General features: G+C 41.8%; 1 protein-coding gene across 2 annotated transcripts; it reads left to right on the top strand.

The window, feature by feature from the left end:
* The first annotated feature begins 2,742 nt into the window (after positions 1–2,742).
* gng2 (guanine nucleotide binding protein (G protein), gamma 2) lies at positions 2,743–21,772 on the top strand. 2 transcript variants are annotated; one of them, XM_080479278.1, is made up of 4 exons: positions 2,743–3,058; positions 13,741–13,811; positions 18,309–18,427; positions 19,341–21,772. In XM_080479278.1, the coding sequence occupies exons 3-4, from the start codon at positions 18,341–18,343 to the stop codon at positions 19,467–19,469; spliced, it is 216 nt and encodes a 71-aa protein (XP_080335404.1). In that variant the 5' UTR covers positions 2,743–3,058; positions 13,741–13,811; positions 18,309–18,340; the 3' UTR covers positions 19,470–21,772. The 2 variants fall into 2 exon arrangements, with proteins under 2 accessions (XP_080335404.1, XP_080335405.1); XM_080479279.1 differs by lacking the exon at positions 13,741–13,811 and having other exon boundaries at positions 2,750–3,058; positions 19,341–20,296.
* Positions 21,773–22,227: the final 455 nt, after the last annotated feature.

Raw genomic sequence — 22,227 nt, 5'->3', positions numbered from 1 at the left:
ACAGGCGGGGCGGCTCGGCTCGGCTCGGCTCGGGCCGGCAGCTTGCCTGGAGGAGGCAGATGGCCGCAAATCACAGATGAAATCCAGTCCTCCCCACCGCCTCCTGCCCTGCGTGATCATAACCCCACCCCTCACGCGTGCATCCAAACACAGCATGTAGCCAACGGGACCGTTCAAACAGCAGTCACCTGAAATGACACCTCGATGGATATATGTCAAAAGGGAATACTCGGGTCAAGTTTAAGGACTCGTGCAGCCTTTAAAATCAACAATCGCCCTGAATTCAACATGTTGTTTACATGCTTCTGCAAAGACAACTTCTCTGCTCTGAATTTGTGCCAAATATCACATTTAAATGAAGAAACGAAGGCAATTTTGGTGAGTCAGAAGTCACCACATCAGTCCGTGTCCTCTCTGAGAGGGATTAGCAGCACTTATTGAAGCAGCCTATTAACCCAAACAGCTGCACTCACACCAAAGGGTTTCGGAGATGATCCCCAGAGCCGATAATAAAACATAGTAATCAGATTACAAATAAACAAATCTCGGGATTTATCTGTTTTCCAGTGACGGAGGGAGGGCCGTCACTCTCACTGTCTCTGCTGATGCTCAACAAGATCGAAACGTACAGAGCTTAGAGAAATGAAGTCCAACCAGCAGTTCTGAGATTAGATCTGTCGCTGGGTCAAAGGCAAGGTCAGCTAATGAGTGAACGGGTGCATGTGGTCAAATGGATTAACAGTTACTTTGAGGAAGTAGCTGATAAATGGCTGATATTGTTCGCTAAAAATAGGCTTGGAGATAAGAGACTAAATCACTTTGCTAAAAGGTTTGGATGAATAACCAAATTACTGAGATGACGTGAACTTATTTAACGTAGCGGAAGAAAGAAAGAAGCTAAAGGAGGGAAAAAAGTCAATAACAGTGGGGAATATTTTCTAAAGTAAGTCAATCGATGGAAAAACAACACAATTAATAACTAGTAGAAGTTATCTGAAAGAAAATGAATGAAGAAATGTTTTGTGAACAGATGAGCAGTTAGAATTATTAGTTCAAGGTAAAATAACAAATAAACAGTTGAATGAAATAGCAATGGACTCACATAATAGGACAACCACAGAAATACACGAGGAGCCAAAGCGATCTTTATTTTTGTTTCATTGATGTGCCGTCCGTATTTTATAGAGGGGTTGTTTTTTCATAATTTCCTGTGATTGCAGATGTCTGATATACACCGAAATGATATAACAGTTTTGATGGTCTGATTTAATAAAAGTGAGCAAAACATTCTTTACTAAACACAATTTTGTATTTAAAATATTACATTAAATGTAATTAAAGTGATACAGACCAAAAAACATGCAGGAACATAACAAATGTTGTGAGTGTATCAGTTAGAGATGCTTACAACTTTTCCTTTTCCCCATGGATCTACCCGCCAGACAATTACGCTCCATGTTGAAGAAACAGGAAATCCACAACCTGAGAGTTTGAAGCTCGGCTTTACTTAGATTTTATATTAATTCCAGGGCAAAACCTGCGTGGAGCCACTGGAAGAAGGGCTATCCCAGATTACTGTAGTATCCTGTTAGCAGAGGCTTTCGCAGGAACCATGACTCATCGATTCTCCATCTTCACCTCCTCCTCCTCCTCCTCCTCCTCCATCCTCTCTCCATTTCTCACGGGATGTGTGCCTGCTACTACTGTAAGTTTCACAGAAAATAACATCTGCATGAATGGGCCGAGGAAAATGTGACTCACAGAAAATGTGATGTTCAGACAGTAGGAGGAAGATGAATAATTCTAGCTGGGTTTACCTGCAGGCGAGTAGCGCACATGCATGAAAGACGATGTTCAGCGGGATCTTATGAACGCAAACACGGAGAAGGCCAACAATGAGTGATATTTTTGAGGAATGTAGGACTTAATCCATGAAAAGATGGACTCGGTAGATGAAATTGTTGTAAATCCAACATGATGAGGTCTTGGATTTTGGGGAGTCGGTATGAGTATCTGCCCATACTGATTGTTGGTACAGTTTAAGTTTCATTCTGACCTCTAGTGGCCAGACTCAGTATGACTGGAACAATAAAGAGAACGGCAATGTCGATGGAAAACCTCGCGGAGAAGAAATAAGTTCTTTTTGAAAAAATAAGCCCTGTACTTTTCAGAAACCAGCCTCAGCAAAATATTCAAGTTTGACCTGCAGCGGTGACAAACATGTGCATAAGCATGCTCAAACAGCCTCATTGTTTACAGCCTCCTCCTGTACATTGCAGACATGATTTCACAGATGACGCTCTGAGTGTGTCCTGTGCATTGCACAAAGCGATGTGTGCACGCTGTTTATGTGTTTTAGTTCAGCTCTGGTGCACAGTTCCTGGAAGAGTCCACACTGTGATATTCACGTAAAGGTTAAAAGCTTTCGCCGTGTGTACAATACAAGAATGTTGTTGAAGTTCTGTGCTCTTCATTGGTGATTTGAAAAAAAAAAAGTGAGTGAAGATAGAGCTGCAGACAGATTTGCATCGATGTTTGTCTGTCATCTGTCCTGGTATGCGTTTGTTTACAGTATCTGTTTGGAGGAATAGTTGAGGCTTTTCCTGTGGACCTCTGGGAGATGGAGGGAGTGTGTCCTAATAGCAGAAAAGAAAAGACACAAAAGAGGCAGGGAGGAGGAGGAGGAGGAGGAGGAGGAGGAGGAGGGTACTTTCTTGCAGCCCCAGCGTCGGGCTGGAGGGTGGAGACTGAGAGAAGCAGGGCGGAGGGAGGCAGGGAGGATCTCAGCTGGAGGAGAGAGAGAGATAGATAGAGAGAGAGAGAGAGAGAGAGAGTCATAAAAAAGACAGAAAGAGGAGTGTGCGTTGTACGTGTGGATGTAATCGGCAGCCTCACTGACTGACTGACTGACTGACTGACTGTGAATGTGTGTTTGTGTGTGTGTTTGTGTGTGTATGTGACAGAAAGAGATCAGGAGAGGGCAGAACGCGTGGAAACCGCTCTGCAGGACTGGATGTGTTTGGCATCACAGGCAGGAAAACACGCGAGTGCAACAAAGGTATGATTTGAATCTGTCTTTAAAAATTTTTGTAAATCTGTCCATATGTTCATGTTCTGCATTGTCCCCTTAAATGTTCTGCTGGCATGTGGGTTAATCAGAACCAAAACAGGGTGTGTTCAAGGGGGGGGGGGGGGGGTGTCCATATCCACGCTGTCGTTTTTGTCAGTGCTGGAGAGGTGAGGCTGATGCTGCTGGCTGGTTTACATCATGGAATCCCCTCCTCCCTCTAAAATAACTAAAAAGCTCCTCACACGGAGGTGAGCGGCTGCTCAATATCCACCATCCATTGCCTCCTTTCATGCATGTGTATGTGTGAGGGGAATAGCAGAATGGGCTCCCTTCCTCCCCTTTTTCCTTCTTCTTCCCTCCTTCTCTTCCCCTTTAGGATTGGGCAGATCTTATAATGTGGAGCCAGAGGAATTAAGGGCATCTGTTTCAGGGGATGGAAAAGACACAGAAAGAGGGTGATGTAAAAGAAAAGAGGGGGTGGGGGGGTGGGGGGGTGGGCGGGGTGTTTTGCTGGTTGTAGAAGGGGATGCGAAAGACAAGCAGCAGAAAGAAAACAGAGAAGGGTTCCCACAAGCTTCCCGTGAGGTTTTCCAGCCATTCTCAAAGCCCTTGCCCTCCAAACCGAGAGGAGAGAGCAAGTCGACCACACACAAGCTCCATGTAGTATTCGTATCAGGCAGATGGCCGGGAGAGGAGGAGGAGGAGGAGGAGGAGGAGAAGGAGGATGGGGATGGGGATGGGGATGGGGAGGAGGGGGTTGGTGTTTTTTCATGTTGCTCACAGACAGATACAGCAGGCATTCACAAGAAAACCCAGAAAACGCACACAGATGTGCAGGTTTTGTTTTTTTTCTTTTCTCCCCACTCTCAGCTCGACACACAAAGGCATCGTCACGTGCAAGTGGCATTAAATCGTCCAATCATGTGTGTGTAGTTGGGTTACATATTCAGGGCCATTACAAATGCACACTGCCAGTCTGAATTACGCAAGAGCTCATGACCAGGAGGGTCGTACTGTATGGCAGAGGAAGCCAGTCCACAGATTGGAGTTTTTGAGGCTCGAGGAGACATTGAAAGCTTCGACAGCCTTACAGAAGCCAGCGAACAAGGCGGAGCGTTACAGATAGAAAGAGGAGCGAACCTCGGATGAAAGACGGAAAGGACGAAGGCCGTCCACGCCTTTTTGACCATGTTGACCCCTCCGCTCCCCGTACAGCCTGCAACCAACAAAAACATTCACTCCCGTGCCTTCAGAGTGTGAGACGTTCCCATATTTCAAATTCAAACCACATTTCTTTGCTTAGAGATGGAAGTAACACGAGGTAGGACAGATGCCGTCCTGCAGAAGCCTCTGACCTTTGTACTCGCCGCACTTGTTTGCTTCTAATGGTGTTGATTTTGTTTTTTTCAAGCTCATTCGACCGTGCCGCGGTCTGTCGGGATAAAAGCATCCAGTGATAGTCGAGCTGTTGTTAAAAAGAGCCTAAAACTAAGCCTTAGATCCTTTGAGGAAGTCGAGTCGAGCCACGAGACGAAAAGCTACAGGGTCAAGAGACTTTGCTCTTGATCAAGTGATCTGACCTGAAGTTCAAGCAAAGTTGCAACTCATGTCTCTTTAGTCTTTGTGGGTGGAACTTTGTTTTAGTGATTCCAGCCTTCAGAGGTTTTTGTCGTTTCAGTCTGAGCCGTTTCAAAAGTCTTGTCCAACAAACTCGTCTGTCTTTCTGTCTTTATTTAGAGTTCATGTCTCGAGCCTCAAGCACATGTGAAAACAAATTTGTCATAACCAAAACAAGCCCTGAAGGCTAACCCAGCCTGTATGTATTCACGTTTGAAGCTCAACTTAAAACACAAGTTATATTCCTTTTTTTCTCGCCATTGACAGGATTCCGCCTGCATACTTCTCATAACCTTTAGCTCATTTGTGATATGTAGAGAATAAAAAATAACTACCCGAAAGAAGTGAAAGAGGTTTTCTCCCCTATGTTTAGTCATCAAGGTGGCAAACTACAGCGTTTCCAGTGTAAATATCCAAGATTCATACAGCGTGATGCTGAAGAACTGACAGATAAGCAAGTGTGCAAGAAGAGAATTTATAGTTCTCCCATTCATAGGGGGGGTGAAAGAAGTCACGGACAAGTCAAGTATTACAGCTGCCACATTTGAATCTACATTTTTGCATTGACAATCGGACAGAAGTGAGAATTTTGAGTCCTCTAATGGTGTTTTTTGTGTCTTTCACAAGAACGATGACCCCATCTGCCAGAGCTCATGTTTCTTTCCATCAAGTTTCGAGCCAACGTTCGCCTTCAATCGAAGCCTCGCAGCAAATGACAATTGTCACGAAGTTCAAGTTGAAATCTTTGACTGTGGGTTTTGCCTCTGGGGGGCGTGTCGGAGTTAACGCACCAACACGTCGAGCTTCAGCAGCAAATTTTAGGAACATCGTGTTTTCGTCGTACAAATGATGAGCAGATGATGTTTGTGGTGGTTTGGATTGGACTGACGGCCTGTGGAAGCACACAGTACAAACAGTACGCTCGCCGCACAATCTAAATAAGCCCGGATGTTCGTAATATTGTTAACAGCCCAGGAGTCTGTCCGTGTTATTCACTGCATGCTGATTGAATCCAGAAGAAAAGTGTGTTTATGCCTCTTCTCTCAAGGAGAGAGCAGAAATCCCGCCAATCCCTCGCAGTTCAAGCATGAAGAGACGAGCTTAAGGTACTCCAAACTTTTGAAACGGCCGTTTCTGACAGATGGGGCAGAGAGTAACCTTTTAAACCTGGCAAACACGTCTGCTGCTTCTAAATATGATGTACGGAGGGGAAAAGAAGCTCCTCAGGATGTTTAGCTCCTTTCAAAAATTGGCAAAGGAATTTTAAACAACCCTCTTCCTCGCTGCCAAAAAACCACTCGCACTTTTTTGGCTGGTCACTGGTGTTAATTTTTCCACCCCGATCACACAAAAACACACACTTTTCTTTTTCTTTTTCTCCGCGAGGCCTACTGAAGCTCTGTGACGTCCTGTGTCATACATTGTTTCTACCCCACTACACTGCTGTTACGTAACGTACATATCAAAGGCTTTAAATGCTTTAAATGTCCAAAGAAAAGAAAACCACTTGGTCACTGCTTTAATCCAACAAAGAGGAGACATGCGGGGCCTTGATCGTTTGATTTAATAAACATAATAGACCACATTTGCACCCCCTGGAGCAATAAGCCTCCTCCCTGCTGCCTCCTTGACTCCCAGGGGATGCATCATTTCCTGGGCCACTGCCTCCCCCCCCCTCCCCTGTTTCTGGGACCCAGATTAACTTGCAACACACACACGTGTGTGTGTGTGTGTGTGTGTGTGTGTGTGTGTGTGTGTGTGTGTGTAGTATGGGCAGGGCATGCTGGGGGGTGGCACAGATGTCCGGGCTAATCGAATGATCATGGGTGGTGGTGGTCTGACCGAGAGGCAGCAGCACGAGGAGAGAGTGTCAGAGCGCGAGTCAAAAGAAGCCTACAAATGGAAAGTGAAGCATTTGATGTCTAAAGTCTCGCAGAGAAAATTGTTCTCACATGCTAAATAATCGAGAAACATTTGCAGTGTTGAAAATAATCATACAGATAAATGGGATTCTTTGCAGATGAGCTTGTACAGTCCTGGTTGTTTGTAATGACAAATCCATGCAAACGTGTCTCTGCCTTTAGGTTATTTCAAAAATAGTTACATCGACCTCGATCTTCGTTCATTTGTCTTAATATATGGCCTATATTTGTACTGATTTTCCTCTTGGTGACTTGATTTTGTCATATATGTGTAATTGAGTGTGTGAATGGATGAATGTGATGGATCACGTGAAGCACTGCATGAGAAACTTTCCTTTCCCATTGGCAAGTCTGCAACGAACCCAACCAAGTTCATTCCAATGAGATTCAGTCCAACCAGAAGTGTTGAGTAAATAAGAGATGAATAGACTTTGGAAAGATGATCGTGTACTGCATCTATCTTCTCGTTCCATTTCTGTGCAGGTCATTTTCAGTTCAGCCATTCCAAACTGTCTTTGCTAGTTAAACTCTGTGAAATCTGAAGGAGGCCTCCACTGTCCGACAGGACTCATCCTGGGAATGATGTGGAGACGATCCCCAGTGTGGAGAGATGAACCTCATCTCACAGAGCGTGAACTACATTTTGAATCCAACCCCTTTAAGATGCACAGGATTTGTCTCACACCAAGTAGTCATTTCAAGTTGAAATGATGCTCTTAATATATGATATCACCATTAGGCATGAAGAATAAATATCTTCTTGTGCGAGTTTGATAGAATATAAAACTACCTGGTGAGGCTTCTTATACAATCTACAACTGTTACATGTCAGGAAATTTAACTACATGGAAGACATCCTCAGAATTGGGCTTGTTAACTATTTCCCCAAGTAAGTCTGATAAGACCCACACCCAGGTCTCTGACTTTATATTTAAGCGAAATGCAGTTTTGAGCTTGCAGAAATATATTCTATTTGTCCTACTATAACACGTATGTTATTGGGAGTTACACAGAAATCAGTTCTCCAGCTGTTGGTTATAAAAGCTGAAGAATGAAGAGAGCCTTTCTACGGGAAGCAAAATGAGTAAACACAGTGGCGTGACGAGTCATCAAAGATTTGACATAATTTTCACGAGACAGAAGGAGCAAATTTGAGGTGAAGGTATTGTGATAATTACTTGGCAGTCGTCAACATATGAATAATGATTCACCACATTGATTAAAAACATGTTTATTCTAATTTATGAGGTGCTAAAAAGTTGAAATAGTAATTGGAAGTGAAAGGATTTGTTTTTAAATATGTACTTTACATTCATTGTTTTTAAACGTTCCTATTTGGGGGGGGGGGGGGGGGGGGTATATATATATATATCTTGTAACTTCCTGATTTATTAATTTGTCTTTCAAACCAACAATAAGAAGTGAATGACAATCACATTTTACATTTTTGAAAAACAGGATTTTCTCACCGTGTATAGACATCCTGTAATATATTCAGTCAATCTAATTTGTTCAAACGACTGAATTTTGTTTTGTACATTTTGCATATGTCCGTGTATATTTTAACACCCTTCAGTGATATGCTTAAGGTTGAAAGGCTCATAAAACCCACCGAACACCTTTTGCTGCGGGTTTCCTGCCACAAAACAATTGCTGTGTAGAACTGGAGTCTATAGATGATATTGATTCTGCTAACATCATCTCATCAGTGTGTCGGCGGATTAAATATGGTTTGCTTGCGGATCATCAGTGGACTTTCTCGTCGCCATCTTTATACTCTCAGCCCGGAAATGTCACTTTGAAAAGTGGAAACTTTGCACGTTCAAACTTCCCCGAATGCCCCATGAGTCCTGGCCTCGGGCAGCCTGACAGTCACAGAGACTGTGACGGAGAAGGACACTCAGCTGTCACACTCGCCGTCACCTCCACAAACAGCCGTGACCTGCCAGCTCAGCGCTGTGTGTGTGTGTGTGTGTGTGTGTGTGTGTGTGTGTGTGTGTGTGTGTGTGTGTGTGTGTGTGTGTGTGTGTGTGTACCCCGCTGGTTTGTCTTTATGTGCAGAGGGAGGTGTGTCCTTTCTCCTGTTCAAGGACAGAGATCCGAGCTACGTTACATTCAATAGTCAATACTGCCCGATTGTGTTCATTAATAACTCCGGAGGTCAGTTTTATGTTACCCCTCCCTGCCGCGGCCGCTATAAAAGCCACTCTGGAGGAAGGTACAACCACTGCACCTCCTCTTTTATCTTCCCAATAAACTTCATTCCCGGCTTCTTCTCATTTTTTTTTCTCTCTCTCTCGTTCTGTGTACGCTCTCCTATCGGTTTACGGCTCTGTAAATCTTTCTCTAGCTGACTGTGCCCTTCACTGCCTTCTGTTTCACCGTCACACAGCAGACTGCAGCCTTATTGTCCTGTGACACGCTGAGAGTGCCAGTCTCTCAGTCTGACTGTTACATGACTGAAGTTTCTGGGTGCGTTTACAGCTTTGGTGGCGCTGCTTCTAACGGCAGTCGTGATGAACAGACTTACGTTTTTCAAAAATAAAACCACAGTGGTGTTTCTGTGGGATTTGGTGGTGAGAACAAAAAAGGGAAATGAGTCACAAAGGGCAGGGAAAAAAACAGCATTGTTATTATAGTAACAACATTATCCCAGTTTAAAAGGCTTGTTCGCACACTTTATTGGATTGGATGAACTGATGTAAAGTAAACGCTTCATATCAGCAGTCTTCACACAGCAGGACTCCTCACCAAGGAATTTACCTGCTTTTTCCAAGTTTATTTTTGATATTTGGCATCCCATTATCCCCTCAGGTTGAAATATCTTTTCTAAGTTTCACTAACAATCATAAGTTATTCTTTTTTTTTTTTTTTTTTATCTTCTGTTTCCCAATTCAAGTAGACCCTTAGTGTTTATACCCTGAATGTCCAGCAAGTTGTGAGAGGAGAGTTTGATTGTACTGCCAGCGTGTTTCTGGCAGCAGTGATTCAAGTCTTTTCAAAGAGATTAGATTTAAAATGGAAGTATCATTTATAAGTAACACATTGTTTTGTACAACACGACATAAAAAACAGCACAAATTTCCAAACAGGTCCACTCCCCTTCATGTTTGGGATGAATGCTCCCGTGGCATCAGATAAATACATTTAAATATTCAAGCGGAGTCATTGGTATGACCAAGAAACCTCTCAATGCTGTTAAACCAACAGAATACAGCTGCATGTCAACATTGCGTGTTAAAATCTCCACGTTGGAGTCTTCCCTCATCAACTCCCGTTCCCGTTGCATGCAAGTATGTGAAGGGACCAGGCTGTTTGCACAAATTCTCATGTGCACAGACCCTCAAAGCTGGTCATGCAGCCACTCGCAGGTTAATCGCTGGCTCTCCAGGGTCCAGAATCTGAAGCGAGGGACACATTTTTAATTACAATGCTCTGATTTCGCACCCTGGGCTTTACAGAAGACAGAATACTCCCTGCCCGGCCGCCATGATTTCTGTGTCTGGATGGTGTAAAGGCCAAAAAAGAAAAAAGATAAAACCCAACAGGATAATAAGGTGTGCACTACAGAAAGAGAAAGGGGTAGCAGCAAAGAGGAGGTAGAGCCAAGCTGAGAGTCAGCATGTGTGGGAGTGCAGGAGAGATCGTCACTCTCGACAGGCCAGGAATTATTTTTTCCACACCAGGATGTTTCCTGCAGCGCTTAATCACCCTTTAAGTCAGCGACACCCAGAGTCGAGCACAGCAGCTATAATCACATCTGTAGAGCGCCTCGTCACGAACACAGACCCCCCACCCCCCCACCCCCCAACAAAACCCAGAGGAAGGGGTTCAAAGAAAAGCCCCAAATGGCAGGGGAAGGATGGAGTGGGGGGGGCGGATTGATCGGAGCAGGACGGAGCATGCTGGGGCCGTTAGAGTCCCATCACCAAACACCTGTCTGCCTCCGAAGGAGGGACAGGAAGCAGAAGGCGCCAACACAGGAGAGAAATGGATCACTACTCACGTCCCATGATGCAGTTCAGTCTGTTCAGCGAGGCCCAGGCTTCAGTGGCAATGAGATGGAGAACAACATCTCCAAGGCGTTTTAACACTTTCTGACCCGTTACTACTGATCCTGCTGCTGCCTTGCAACATAAATACGATGACGACACCAACGACTCACAAGGAAAGCAAAATCAGTTACTCTTTCAGGGGGTGAAAGGCTTTCTTCATTTTTTGCAGTGTACACTAAACTGAACCATGACAGGAGGGAAAACCCAAAGTTTTGAAGCTGCTTTGTTTCTTTTCTACGTTTGAAAAATTGGCAAGATTTGAGGATTAGCCTTTTAGAAAGAAAAACCCAAAACATTTAAATTGTCTGTAACTGCTCTCTTTTGCACAGTGGATTAGTGGTTAGCACTCTCACCTCACAAAAAACTCTGGTTCAATTCCAACCGTGAGAACGTACAATTTATGTGTTCTTGCTGAGCACATGTGTATTTAACTGTAATAGGGTTCCATTAATATTGTTTTTAAATAGTACATATGATTGCTGTATATACTGTATGTATTACTGTGTAGATCCAGACAATATGAGAAAACAGGTCTTCAAAAGAGGGTCAACTCTCTTCCAATCTATATCTTATAGGGCTGGGTAATCAAATTTGTAGCTAAAAACGATTTTTATTTTTCAAATTCAAGTTTGTTTCTCCCGACAGTTTTTCGGTATTTTTCGCCTTCCGTTCTACCATTCGTTGTGGGTTTCCGTAGTTCCTGTTGCACTTTTGCTTAAACCCGGTTTAAAGCGGGAATTTGCCCTGATATCTTACAAAAATAGTTAATAAAGTGCTGTAGAGGGTTCTACATGTGTCCTTATTCAAAAGTATTGACGTGATTGATTAAAATTTGACTCGTAACTGTACAAAAATTTGAAAATGTTATTGAAATGTTGTATTGGTACGAGCATCTCTCATGAGAGACTGAGATTCTTCTCACCTTTTAGTTCTTGTGTTGATTTTAACATCACCGCTTTTTGTGTTTCGTCTCATGTACAACCCACTCTGCACCAAACTAGCAGATATATTGCACAATCTTGTGGTGGTTTGCTCTCTTGTCTCACGACAAGAATATGTTGAATCCCACATTGGTGAGCTCTTATGGGTGGAATGTGCACATTGTTGGTTAGTAGTTGCCTGTAGTCAGACAGTAGAGGTGAACGAGAGTGTGTCTCTGTGCCAGGCCAGCGCCCGCTGTGTCGGCTCCAGGTGACCATGACCTGGAGACGGATAAAGCGTAGAGCATGTATGGATGGATTGATCTTCCACAAGACAGAAATATATATTCTGTAGAAAGGAACGTTGGTGTTGCCGCTGCAGTTTGTTTCTGCTTCTCATATATTAACACAGATTTAAAAACAAATTCTGTTTTCTGTGACGCATTTTTCTCCCCACTATAAAGTTGTGATACAGCATACTGATTACTTATGTACTTTTGTACGAAATGAACTTTTTTCCGGCAGAATTTAAAATCATATTTAAGCTTGTGGGTCACCCATTGCTGTGAAGGTTTTTTTTTTTTTTTTTCTCTCTTGCTGCAGTCAATCCAAGCAGTTTTGAAATGGTTGTACTGACAGATTAATATGCGCTTTTCCTGAAACAAAAAAAAAAAAAGAAGAAGAAAGGTCTTTCAAAAAAATTGCAGAAATGCACCAACATACAGTATAGCCTCTGAGCCTGAACAAACAAGCCGGATGTTTCTGTCAGTGAGTAAATACTCTAAACAAATAAAAGCAGCCATGACATAGTCACAAGTTATGCGACGTCGACAATGTGTAGGAAGGTAATGTCAACAAGGGCGGTGCCTGTTTCACCAGTTTGCAGCTCATATTTAAGAACTTTTGAAAATGACACGACAGACATTTTGGGAGTTACATGCAACATTCAGAATGTTCAGAAACTTTTCTGAACATTGCTTCTTGTGAAGAGCTACACAACAAGTCAGTCACACTATGAAGCAATCCAGCTAAGCTTTCCCAGATACTGTACTGATAATATTATCATTAGGCTCTCGTAACGCCGTGTAACCGTGTAGATTAATGGCTCCAGTGAACCAGGAGTGGAGATGATGAACCGTTGTACTCTCTCAATTTCTGTTTGTTTCTTATTCGAAACTTCAAGCAGTTTCAGCATTGCTAGAACACTTTGGTACACGGCGTTTGGCTGCTGTTGGCGAGGTTTTTGTTAATGGATGCCTCGCGGACGTTGCTTTAACGTCGTGTGCGGACGTGATTTACGGCAGCTGGAATCCCCTTCCTCCGCAGATCTGCTCATGCAGGGTAATTGGCCGATTTGTCAGACGAGATGCAGAGTCACAGATGCATTAAAAGGGAATATGTAGGATCAGAAGAAGAAGGGAGGCCCAGAAGCTCTTGGTCATCAGCGACAGAACGGCGACTTTCAGGCATCGTTTGGCATTTTGGAAAATCTGCTCTAATAGAACAGACATTATCATGTCATTTGGTTCAACATAATATCTGGAAACGGGGAAAAGATGGAAACACATCTTGGATAACCATAATATGCGCACTTTGAAATGTAGATTTTACGGTGACGGACGATATAATATCGTATTGGTGCATTTATTGAATACAACAACTCCTAAAGTGAACTCATTTGGTTCAAACAGCCTGTTGTTGGAAACACAGTGACGCACACGATCACACACTGATATTCATAGAACGACACCAGTCAACCTCAAATACAGGTATGTAGAGGCACAACTAATAACACCTTACTTTGGAAAATAAATTGGGATTAACTTTACAACTACAAATCTCCCCTGAGTCGGTTCCACTGGACGCTGGCGATATCAAGCAGAGGAAATCGAGACTGGGTTCCCCGGAACGTCACAGCGCTTTCCCACCATGAATTAATGTGGGCCCTCGCCTGCGCTCCACTTTCATCTGTGCGCCTTGTGGAGTTTCTCCGTCAGAGTTTGTAGGAGCGAGCTGCGACATTCTGACACGCAGTGATCAGAAGACACAGGCTACACACAAATGCCTCGGCGTAATTGATCAGGAATGCAGGAACGACGCGGCTCCGAGTCTCCCTCCCTTCAAGCTCTCTTTGCCTCCTCTGTGTGTGTTTGCAGAGAGCGTGGCGGACACAGGCTGCTGAGTGAGCTGCATGAGGACGCCGGGCGCGGAGGAGTAAGCAGACAAGGTAAGTCAAGGCTGGGGGGGGGGTTGGGCAGGGGTGTGGGGTGTGGGGTGTGGGAGGGGGTTTGCGACAGGGGTACATGATGAGGGGTCAGTCGTCACTCTGCAGCTCCAAGGAGTTGGAGCGACGATCCTGACAGCTCCCATGAAGTTGTGGACAGCTGACACAGTGAAGGTTTGCGTCCGTCTCGGATGCATTATTTATCAGTGCCTGTCGGGACGTCGCAGTTATCAGCATGTCGACACCACAGGCGACCTCTCCGGATGCTATTTTGAGCTGCCCACAGATAGAAAAAGGGGAAGCTTTGATGACCCAGTTTGACCTCAAAACAAATAACTAAAAAGACGCTCTGCCCTTTAGTCTATTATTCATATTCAACCCACCTTTTTTTGAGACTCATTTAAGGCCTCTCTGGCGTGGCTCTCTGCTACATGTCACCGCCGCCTCAGCCTTCCCTCTCAAGATAAGAAAATGTCAGGGTGGCATTTTGGCACTCTGTGACGATAATAAGCAGGAAAACAACGTTTTGAACTCAGTGACAGCTCTGTCAAGCTGTCAGATGCCTTTCTTTTTTTATTGTCACACCAGCCATATTTCACTTTAAATGTAATTTTCAAGGGCTATAGATTGAAACTAAATTCTTGCTAATTTCAGCCGCGATGTCTTACCAGTCCATGGATAAGCATTCTCTCATTCTGATCTGTTCCTTTACTACTTTCCTACATATTGAATTGTAGTTGTGTTATGTCTTCTAATCTTAATTACTGTAAATAGTGGGATCCCCAGTGGACAGATTGGGAATAATAGTGTCCTTTTTCTTCTCCAGAAATTGCTGTTAACATTAATTTTCTTAGTTTTTGTTTTTAAATATGTAAGTTGATGTTTAATTGCAGATGAGTGCTGCTTGTGTTGCATGTGGAGACACATTATTCAACATACACTAGATACAGAGTGAGCCGATGATGAGAAAAAAAGGAGCCAGAATGGGTTGGTTGTTTTCTTCACGCATGCATGTTGTGTTACACAAACACGGCACCAACTAGTGGTCCAGCTGCTGTACTGCGGGAGCTTTTTTGAGCTTGAAACTAAACATTACATATTCACCAGTGCCTGCAGTATCATATGACTTTCAGCAGCCAGCCAGATGCTCAAAGGTAATTCATTTCCATGAGCCACTATGTACGAATAAACATTGGAAAATCACGGCCGATAGCAAAAAAGGTAAAACTAACCTTCATTTTTCACCATTTTCAGAGGCAGTTTAACTTAACTTAATTTGGTTTTTACTGAAAATAAGCACTTTTGCCTTTTCAGCGCTGCATAAACTAGATTGATTTGCAAAAATCTTTTATTAAAAAAAAAAAAAAGAAAAGAAAAAAGCCCTATTTTCTCAAACATCCCAGAAACCTTAAAGAGTGACATCTATTCCTATCAATAGTCTGGTGATTTACTGGCCTGTTTTAAAGCCTCCCCTGGGTGATGGAACAATGTTATGGCCTTGATACAACAAGCACCAAAGTCTCATTGTGCATGCATTTGTACCGAGTGTACTATTTTTATTCTGGTGAGGGACACAAGTGATGCCCACACATGCTCCAGATATATTAGTGTCACTAAAATATACAATTTCAAACTCATATGTTGAACATATCTTTTTTACTAACAATTTATCACTAAATATTTCTCTTTAATTAGTGCCAAGGTTTCTTTCGTTGTTTTTCTTTTTTAAATCACGACTGGATAAGTAATTGGCGGCGGCGCACACATTATGACCCTACAAGGTGACGCTCCCCTCAGCATGAGAGCAGCCAGGATCCCTCGGCTGCAGCGACTATAAAACACCTTGTTTATGTTCCACCGTTGATACTGTGCAGCCTTCTGCAGGCTGAGCTTGTAAATCCTCCTCAGGTTGTCATCTGGTTTGCGCTGATTCCGTTCATAGATGCTCCAGCTCGGTTCGGAGGAAACGTCTCGGTCTGTGAAAAGTGGGAAGTCTGTAAATATAACTGAATGGTCTCTCAAATTTGGATTTGAAGGAGAATGTTTCTTTATAAAAATGACAAAATCAAGTGTAAGTGGTGTGAGTTTGCGATTGCATACATTGTCTTCTGCACCTCAGAATAACCTTTGCTGCACTATAGTTATGCACTTTAATATGCACTTTAATCATCTGAACTTCACCTTTTGTCAAGATGCTGCATTAAAATTGACTGAATGTTTGCTTTTTCAATTACAAGATTTTTTTTTAATTTCTTTTTAGCAATTTTAGCTGCCAGTGCTATTTTACCTTTTCCACCATTTGACCTATTTTAGCAAGTTTTTGTGTGTGTGTGTGTGTGTTTGTGTGTGTTTATTTGGTTTTTTTATACCCTTTTTTCCGCATTTCCTGTAAGTTTTAGCCATTTTGGATAAAATGAGCAAATGAGTCTGTCCACATTGAATGAAACGCTCTGATTTCTGGATTTAATCACGGGGAGCTCAACAAGAGGTGCAGCTGGACTCATTTGTCACCTGCAGTGAAAGGCAGCGTGAGATGTGACAGAAATACTTAATAAACTATTAAACCATTCTTGTCACAATGAGGAACTTTCTTATCAATACATACAAAGTATTGTGATGTTTCTGGCGTCACACGTTTTCATGTCACTACATTTTCAAAAGCACTTCGACATCCACCAACCTCGACACGGATGTAAAACGAGCTGCACCCTGTGACCTGTGCTGAGGTCGCGGTTGTTGTTGTTGTTGTTGCGGCGCTTTCGCTGTGGCCCCGGCGAGCAGATGTGCCACCACCACGGAGCATTAACATTCATGGTTTGCACCTCACTGGGATCAGTATTGACCCCACGCTGAGGGGAACCACGGTGCATACAGACGGATGACAGAGGGGGAGGCGCAGGGACGATTGATCGCACACCAAGGATGATGCTGTTTTAGAGCGCCTGATCTGTTTAATCGAAGAGGTTATAGAAGACAGGGAGCATCGGAGGACTCTGCTCCGAGACCGTGCAGAAACATCACAAGTGTAATGAATACATGAGGGGAGCATGCATCGAGGACATAAGCAACATCTGACCAACGTCAAAGAGATGGATGGAAAATGAAGTCTTGAAGAAGCCCGTAACTTAAACACACGCTCTCGTGCAGGCAACTTTATTGGTGGGAAATATTCCTAAATTTGACATCCAGGGTCATAATTCACACGAGTAAGATGCTTCAGGTGTGCACAAAAACATCTGTCAATGATCATTCCAGGCAAAATATTTTATATTTTTGAAAAATATAAAACATGATTATACCTGAAGTAAGTTGCTTTGCAGCCATAACAATATCTGATGGTTGCTTGTTGTTGCATTGTTGTGCCTGAGGTTGGGCAGCAGGCAGTCGGTGATCGCCCAATTACTTTGTAGTTCGAGTTCAGGGATCGTTTCACTTCTGGTTTTAGTATCATGTCCTGCCTTAATTTTGAATGGAGATTTTTTTTTTTTGTTTCTATTTGCTGCATCTTCCTTTAGTTATGGAAGTAATTTCCATTTCCATGTGTGCTTCACTGTGTGAAAAGCGACTGATTCGGCACCACGCATACAAGAATGAACATGAGGTGAGGAAATCAGTTGATTATTTAAAGCTAATATTCAAATAACGCTTGCAAACTCATCAGGAATTGACTGAAAGGGAAGAAGGAAATCCAGGATTTCAACCAAGAATTTCCTTTCTTTTCCATTTGTTTGACAGACAATTCAAAACAAACTTTTGCTCGTCAAAATAGGTCAAACGAGTGGTATTGTACTCAAGACTGATAATTCCTCACACGAGGCAGTAAGACGAGGACTCTAAATAAGTGTCAGAGCAAAATCAGACTCTTTATTTCTTCTTCTGTAACATTTCCTATTTGAATTAACTCTTTCAAATATAGTGCTGGACAAAGAGACGCTCCTCTCCCTCTCCTCCCGCCTTCTCTCCCTCCCCCCAAACTGTCAGGGGCTGCCTAGCAACTAACGCCATAAATAATACGCCTGTGTGTGTGTGTGTGTGTGTGTGTGTGTGTGTGTGTGTGTGTGTGTGTGTGTGTGTGTGTGTGTGTGTGTGTGTGTGTGTGTGTGTGTGTGTGTGTGTGCGTGTGTGCCCTCACTTTCCTCTATTAGTGGGGTCCAGATCTTCACAGCAGAATATGGCTATGAGGTCTGTTGTACCATGTGCAGACCAAAATACTGAATCACACGACACTTTCCATATTTTCAAGGATTCAACTGCGATTCTGAGGCTAAAATGACAAGAAGCTTCAGGCTGGGGTGTAGGTATTTATCTGTGGTGGTGATTGTGTTAAGGGAAGAGCCTTGGGAATTCATTATGTGGATAAGTGTGTTGAATCACAAGTATGTGGGGATGATGATGAAGAGGGTTATCTGTTGGTAGCACTCTTCTTTGCATGCCTGTCACAGCGTGTTAACATGGAACTGACATATCTGGGATCTCTCGCTGTCTCCGGTGTCCGCGTAGGCAGAGCACACGAGACCTGACTGATCGCGGCCATGGCGAGCAATAACACGGCCAGCATCGCACAAGCCAGGAAGCTGGTGGAGCAGCTAAAGATGGAGGCCAACATCGACAGGATAAAGGTGAGCTGGAAAAATCAGAGTTCACACCTTTAGTCACGGTTAAACTGTTAATGGCTTCTTTTTTTTTTTACACAAAATGTCTGGCTAAAATTAGTTTGCATGGGAATTCAACTTCACTGAGCCTCTCAGGTTATAATCAAATTTTATAAAATGAAAAACAAACACGTCGGAGCAAACACCAACCATTATGAAAGGTGCTTTACGTTTTACTTTTGTTATGTTCTAAGTGTCTTGTATGTTTTTCTCTTTTCCATATTACTTCTGTTATGTTTGGTTTTTTGTTTTTTATCTTGTATCACTGGTGTCCTGGGGAACTTTACGGGTTTTTAAGGGATAGGCAAAATAAGCTATGGCTTCTGCCCAGATCCATTTCGGCTACAGATACTGTGGAAACATAAAAAACAAGTGTGCGTGAACTTCAAAGCTTTATGAACTGAAAATTCAACTCCTGCACTGAAACTGGAATCGAAATAAACCATTCATTCATTCATTCATGTTCTAAATTAATTAATTGATATAGAACATGATTATTGGCCAATATATAAAGAAAATCAATGCTGGAGTATAATATACTATTAAAGTGACTGTCAAAAACATGTCTGTAATTGTATTCATACATTTATTTATTTATTTATTTATTTATTTATTTATTTATTTATTTATTTATTTATTTATTTATTTATTTATTTATTCATTCTTCAATTAATTAATTAATTCACCTATTTTAATAATTATATATTTATTTTCACTCCCCATGCAATTATTCACATATTAAATTCTGTAAAAACCTTTTGGTTACAAATATATTATTATTTCTCCATGTATTTATCTGTTTACATGTTTCATGAAGCCTTGTTTAGTTATACTGACAAGGTTTTTTTTTTTTTGTCCTTTGACATCCTTGTGACTGCAGGTGTCCAAAGCAGCAGCAGACCTGATGTCGTACTGCGAAGCCCATGCCAAAGAGGACCCTCTGTTATCGCCGGTGCCCGCCTCAGAGAACCCGTTCAGGGAGAAGAAGTTCTTCTGTGCCATCCTGTAAAACTCAGCGTGGCCCTTCAGCAGTCGGCTCAGCGTGGGACTTTGAACTCCGACGTTCAAAACATGTAGAAATCTTCTAGTAGGGGAGCACGGCGATTATTGCCCCCCTTTTCTTGAACGGCACATAAAGAGCGCAACAAATTAAAAAAAACAGAGTTGACGTGTAACTAAAGGGGTTGTGATTGAGGGGTGCGCGGCATGTTGAAGGGGCTTTTAGATTACTTTAACAAATGATGATGATGAGAAGGAGGAGGAGGAGGAAGAGGAGGAGGAGGGTGATGTTACATCATCCAGAGATGTAACGGAAAACCAGTCAACCTACCGAGTGTTCGGGTTGTGATGTGTACAAACAAAAAATAGCTAGAATAAGAATAAAAAAATATTTTGTGGTTGTTTTGGGACTTCCAGATGTTTCGTTAAACGGTTTGTGGGCGAGTTCAGCAAAACGTAGGACAGCAGACAAGAACTACGCCTACCGCTAGACACCACCTAATTATTGGAATGTTTTTTTTTTTGTTTTTTTTTAAGTTGTTTATTTTGTGTTTATTCCAACTTTACCTAGATATCTTTATATGACTGTATGTGATAACCGAAGTCTCTCTCGTTCTCTCTTTTTTTTTTACACCAACAGGTTAGTGAAAGCTTTTTTAATGGGATGTTTGAAACATTCGACCCTGTGACTATATTTACGCCTTTACCTTTCTGAAAATCCGTCTCCGTGTATCAAAATCTATCTGGCAAATGTATTGCAGTTTGTTTCCTTCAGATACAAACCCTCTTTCTACTATTTGTATAAAATGACTAGCAAGTAAACTGTGCTGTGCTGTGAGGTGTGTGTTTGTTTTATTTCTTATCACGTGAAAAAGAGTTGTTGTTTTTTTTTCCTTCGGTGTGCAACATGGGCAGAATTGATCCACAGGTGAGACAAAATATTTTCATGACAGGAATGATTCAATGCAGATGCAGAACTTTAGCAACCTTATACTAGTATTACTAATATCTAATATTTTGTGTTTAATGTTAAAAAAACCAAAACAAATCAGATCTAATATTTAACAAGCTAAAAATTAATCCCAGAGAAAAAAAGAGAAATTAAAATGTTCCTGCATATAGTTTATATTTTTTTACTTCTCCAAGATTGAAATATGAAATATGATATAATTATAAATCTCTTGATATCCCAAACTTTTGATTAATTTGAAAGGCTGTCAACATGGGTGTCATTTTGTTTCTGGTAGTTTTAAATGTTTTTCTTTATTTACATTTGAGAAAAATAATAGTCAATATTCTGCAGATTTCATTGCTCTCTGTGTCTAAATTTGTATCTATTGAAGGAAAAACTCAAAATGTATAATAACAATTATCAGATAAGTACAGTTTCCATTATAATTTCGAAGAATTTCATAAATTCTAACGCCTACGAACTGTGTATGTTACACACAGTAGTAAAAAGGAAAGACATTTGTTATCCATAAATGATATCAGTTACCTAAATGAGTTCTATAAAGTGCTTTTATACATGTTTCTTGAACATAGCTCAAGACAGTCAAATATAAAAGAGGAGTGACAGAGATACTACCTTGAAATAAATGCAGGAAAAGGTCAAGAAGTGGATTCAAACCACAGCCTCTCTAGGGTCACCAATGTGATCCTCTGGTGCATTCATGCAGGAAAAATATGCAACTGTACACCTATCAGGATCTAGAAAAGTTGGTACAGAACAGAATCTGATAAACAGCACCTGCAGACATCTTAATAAGCTATGTCTTACTGTTCATTCTCCTGAAACATTACACAGAAGCAGCAGCACAATAAAGGAAGAAAAATTAACAAAATTAAAGGTGATTGATAGAGTGACGGATGATCAAGAATCATATATTAAAATCCGAAAGAAAATAAGAACATTAATTGAAACAACAGGTCTAAATGAAAATCTTAGCGGGGCCTTGAACAGCCAATCACAGCAGGAGCTCTGATACCATCAGCCAATCCAGACACAAAGGTGTAAGCCCTGAGGAAACATTTTCCTTTTCTTTCAACGTTTTTAATGTTTTCTCCTTTACAAACATTTGGGATTTAAACTTCGCTCCTTATCTGTATGGAAAAGTTCAGCATTTACATGGTAAGTACTTGAACAAATGTGCTGTGAGACACCAGTTGCAAATAACTTCATGTCTTTGACATCATGGTTTGCTGTTTTCTTGGCTATTTAGTCTTTAAGCATAGCTATTACATTTGTTTGTATTTTGTTCATTGTTTGTCACAGTTCTGACATAAATTAGAATAAAACATTTTTTGACTGTCAAGGCTTATTTTGATTTGAAGCTGGAGGGTGTTTTTACAACATTATTAGCATGGTTGGACTAGCTTCAGGGATCTCTGTTAACTCTATTAGAAGTTATTGTTTTGTCTTCATTAAGTTATACATTACATTTCTATACAATGTTATAACCACGTAAATAGTGTAGAAGTCCTTAAAAATTATTAACTCAAGGTTCAAGAAATACAAAGGGGAGAGTAATGTGGAATGGTTTCTTTTTCCAGGTGCAAGAGGCATGTAGCTGTAGGTTATTAGTTATTTCAGCTTTGAATAAAAAATTAATGCTCGTAATTCTTCCAGATATGAGTTGGATCCCATATTTTGAGCACAATGTTTGCTGTTATTCGGGTTATTGCGTTAATATCAGAACGAAAACATTGATAGTATTAAGTGGAAATATAAAAATGTTTTGTCAGAAGTGGGATTCGAACCCACGCCT

The sequence above is a fragment of the Lipophrys pholis genome, assembly GCF_963383615.2.
Source record: "Lipophrys pholis genome assembly, chromosome: 14".
Lineage (NCBI taxonomy): Eukaryota > Metazoa > Chordata > Actinopteri > Blenniiformes > Blenniidae > Lipophrys > Lipophrys pholis.
Note: the sequence above shows the minus strand (reverse complement) of the source record. Positions and strands in the feature narration are given on the sequence as shown.

Bases quoted from the DNA above. Each gene is read 5' to 3' on its own strand.
- gng2 (XM_080479278.1), top strand. From the start codon at position 18,341: ATGGCGAGCAATAACACGGCCAGCATCGCACAAGCCAGGAAGCTGGTG. The intron at 18,428-19,340 runs GTGAGCTGGAAA...TTGTGACTGCAG, and splicing joins CCAACATCGACAGGATAAAG to GTGTCCAAAGCAGCAGCAGA.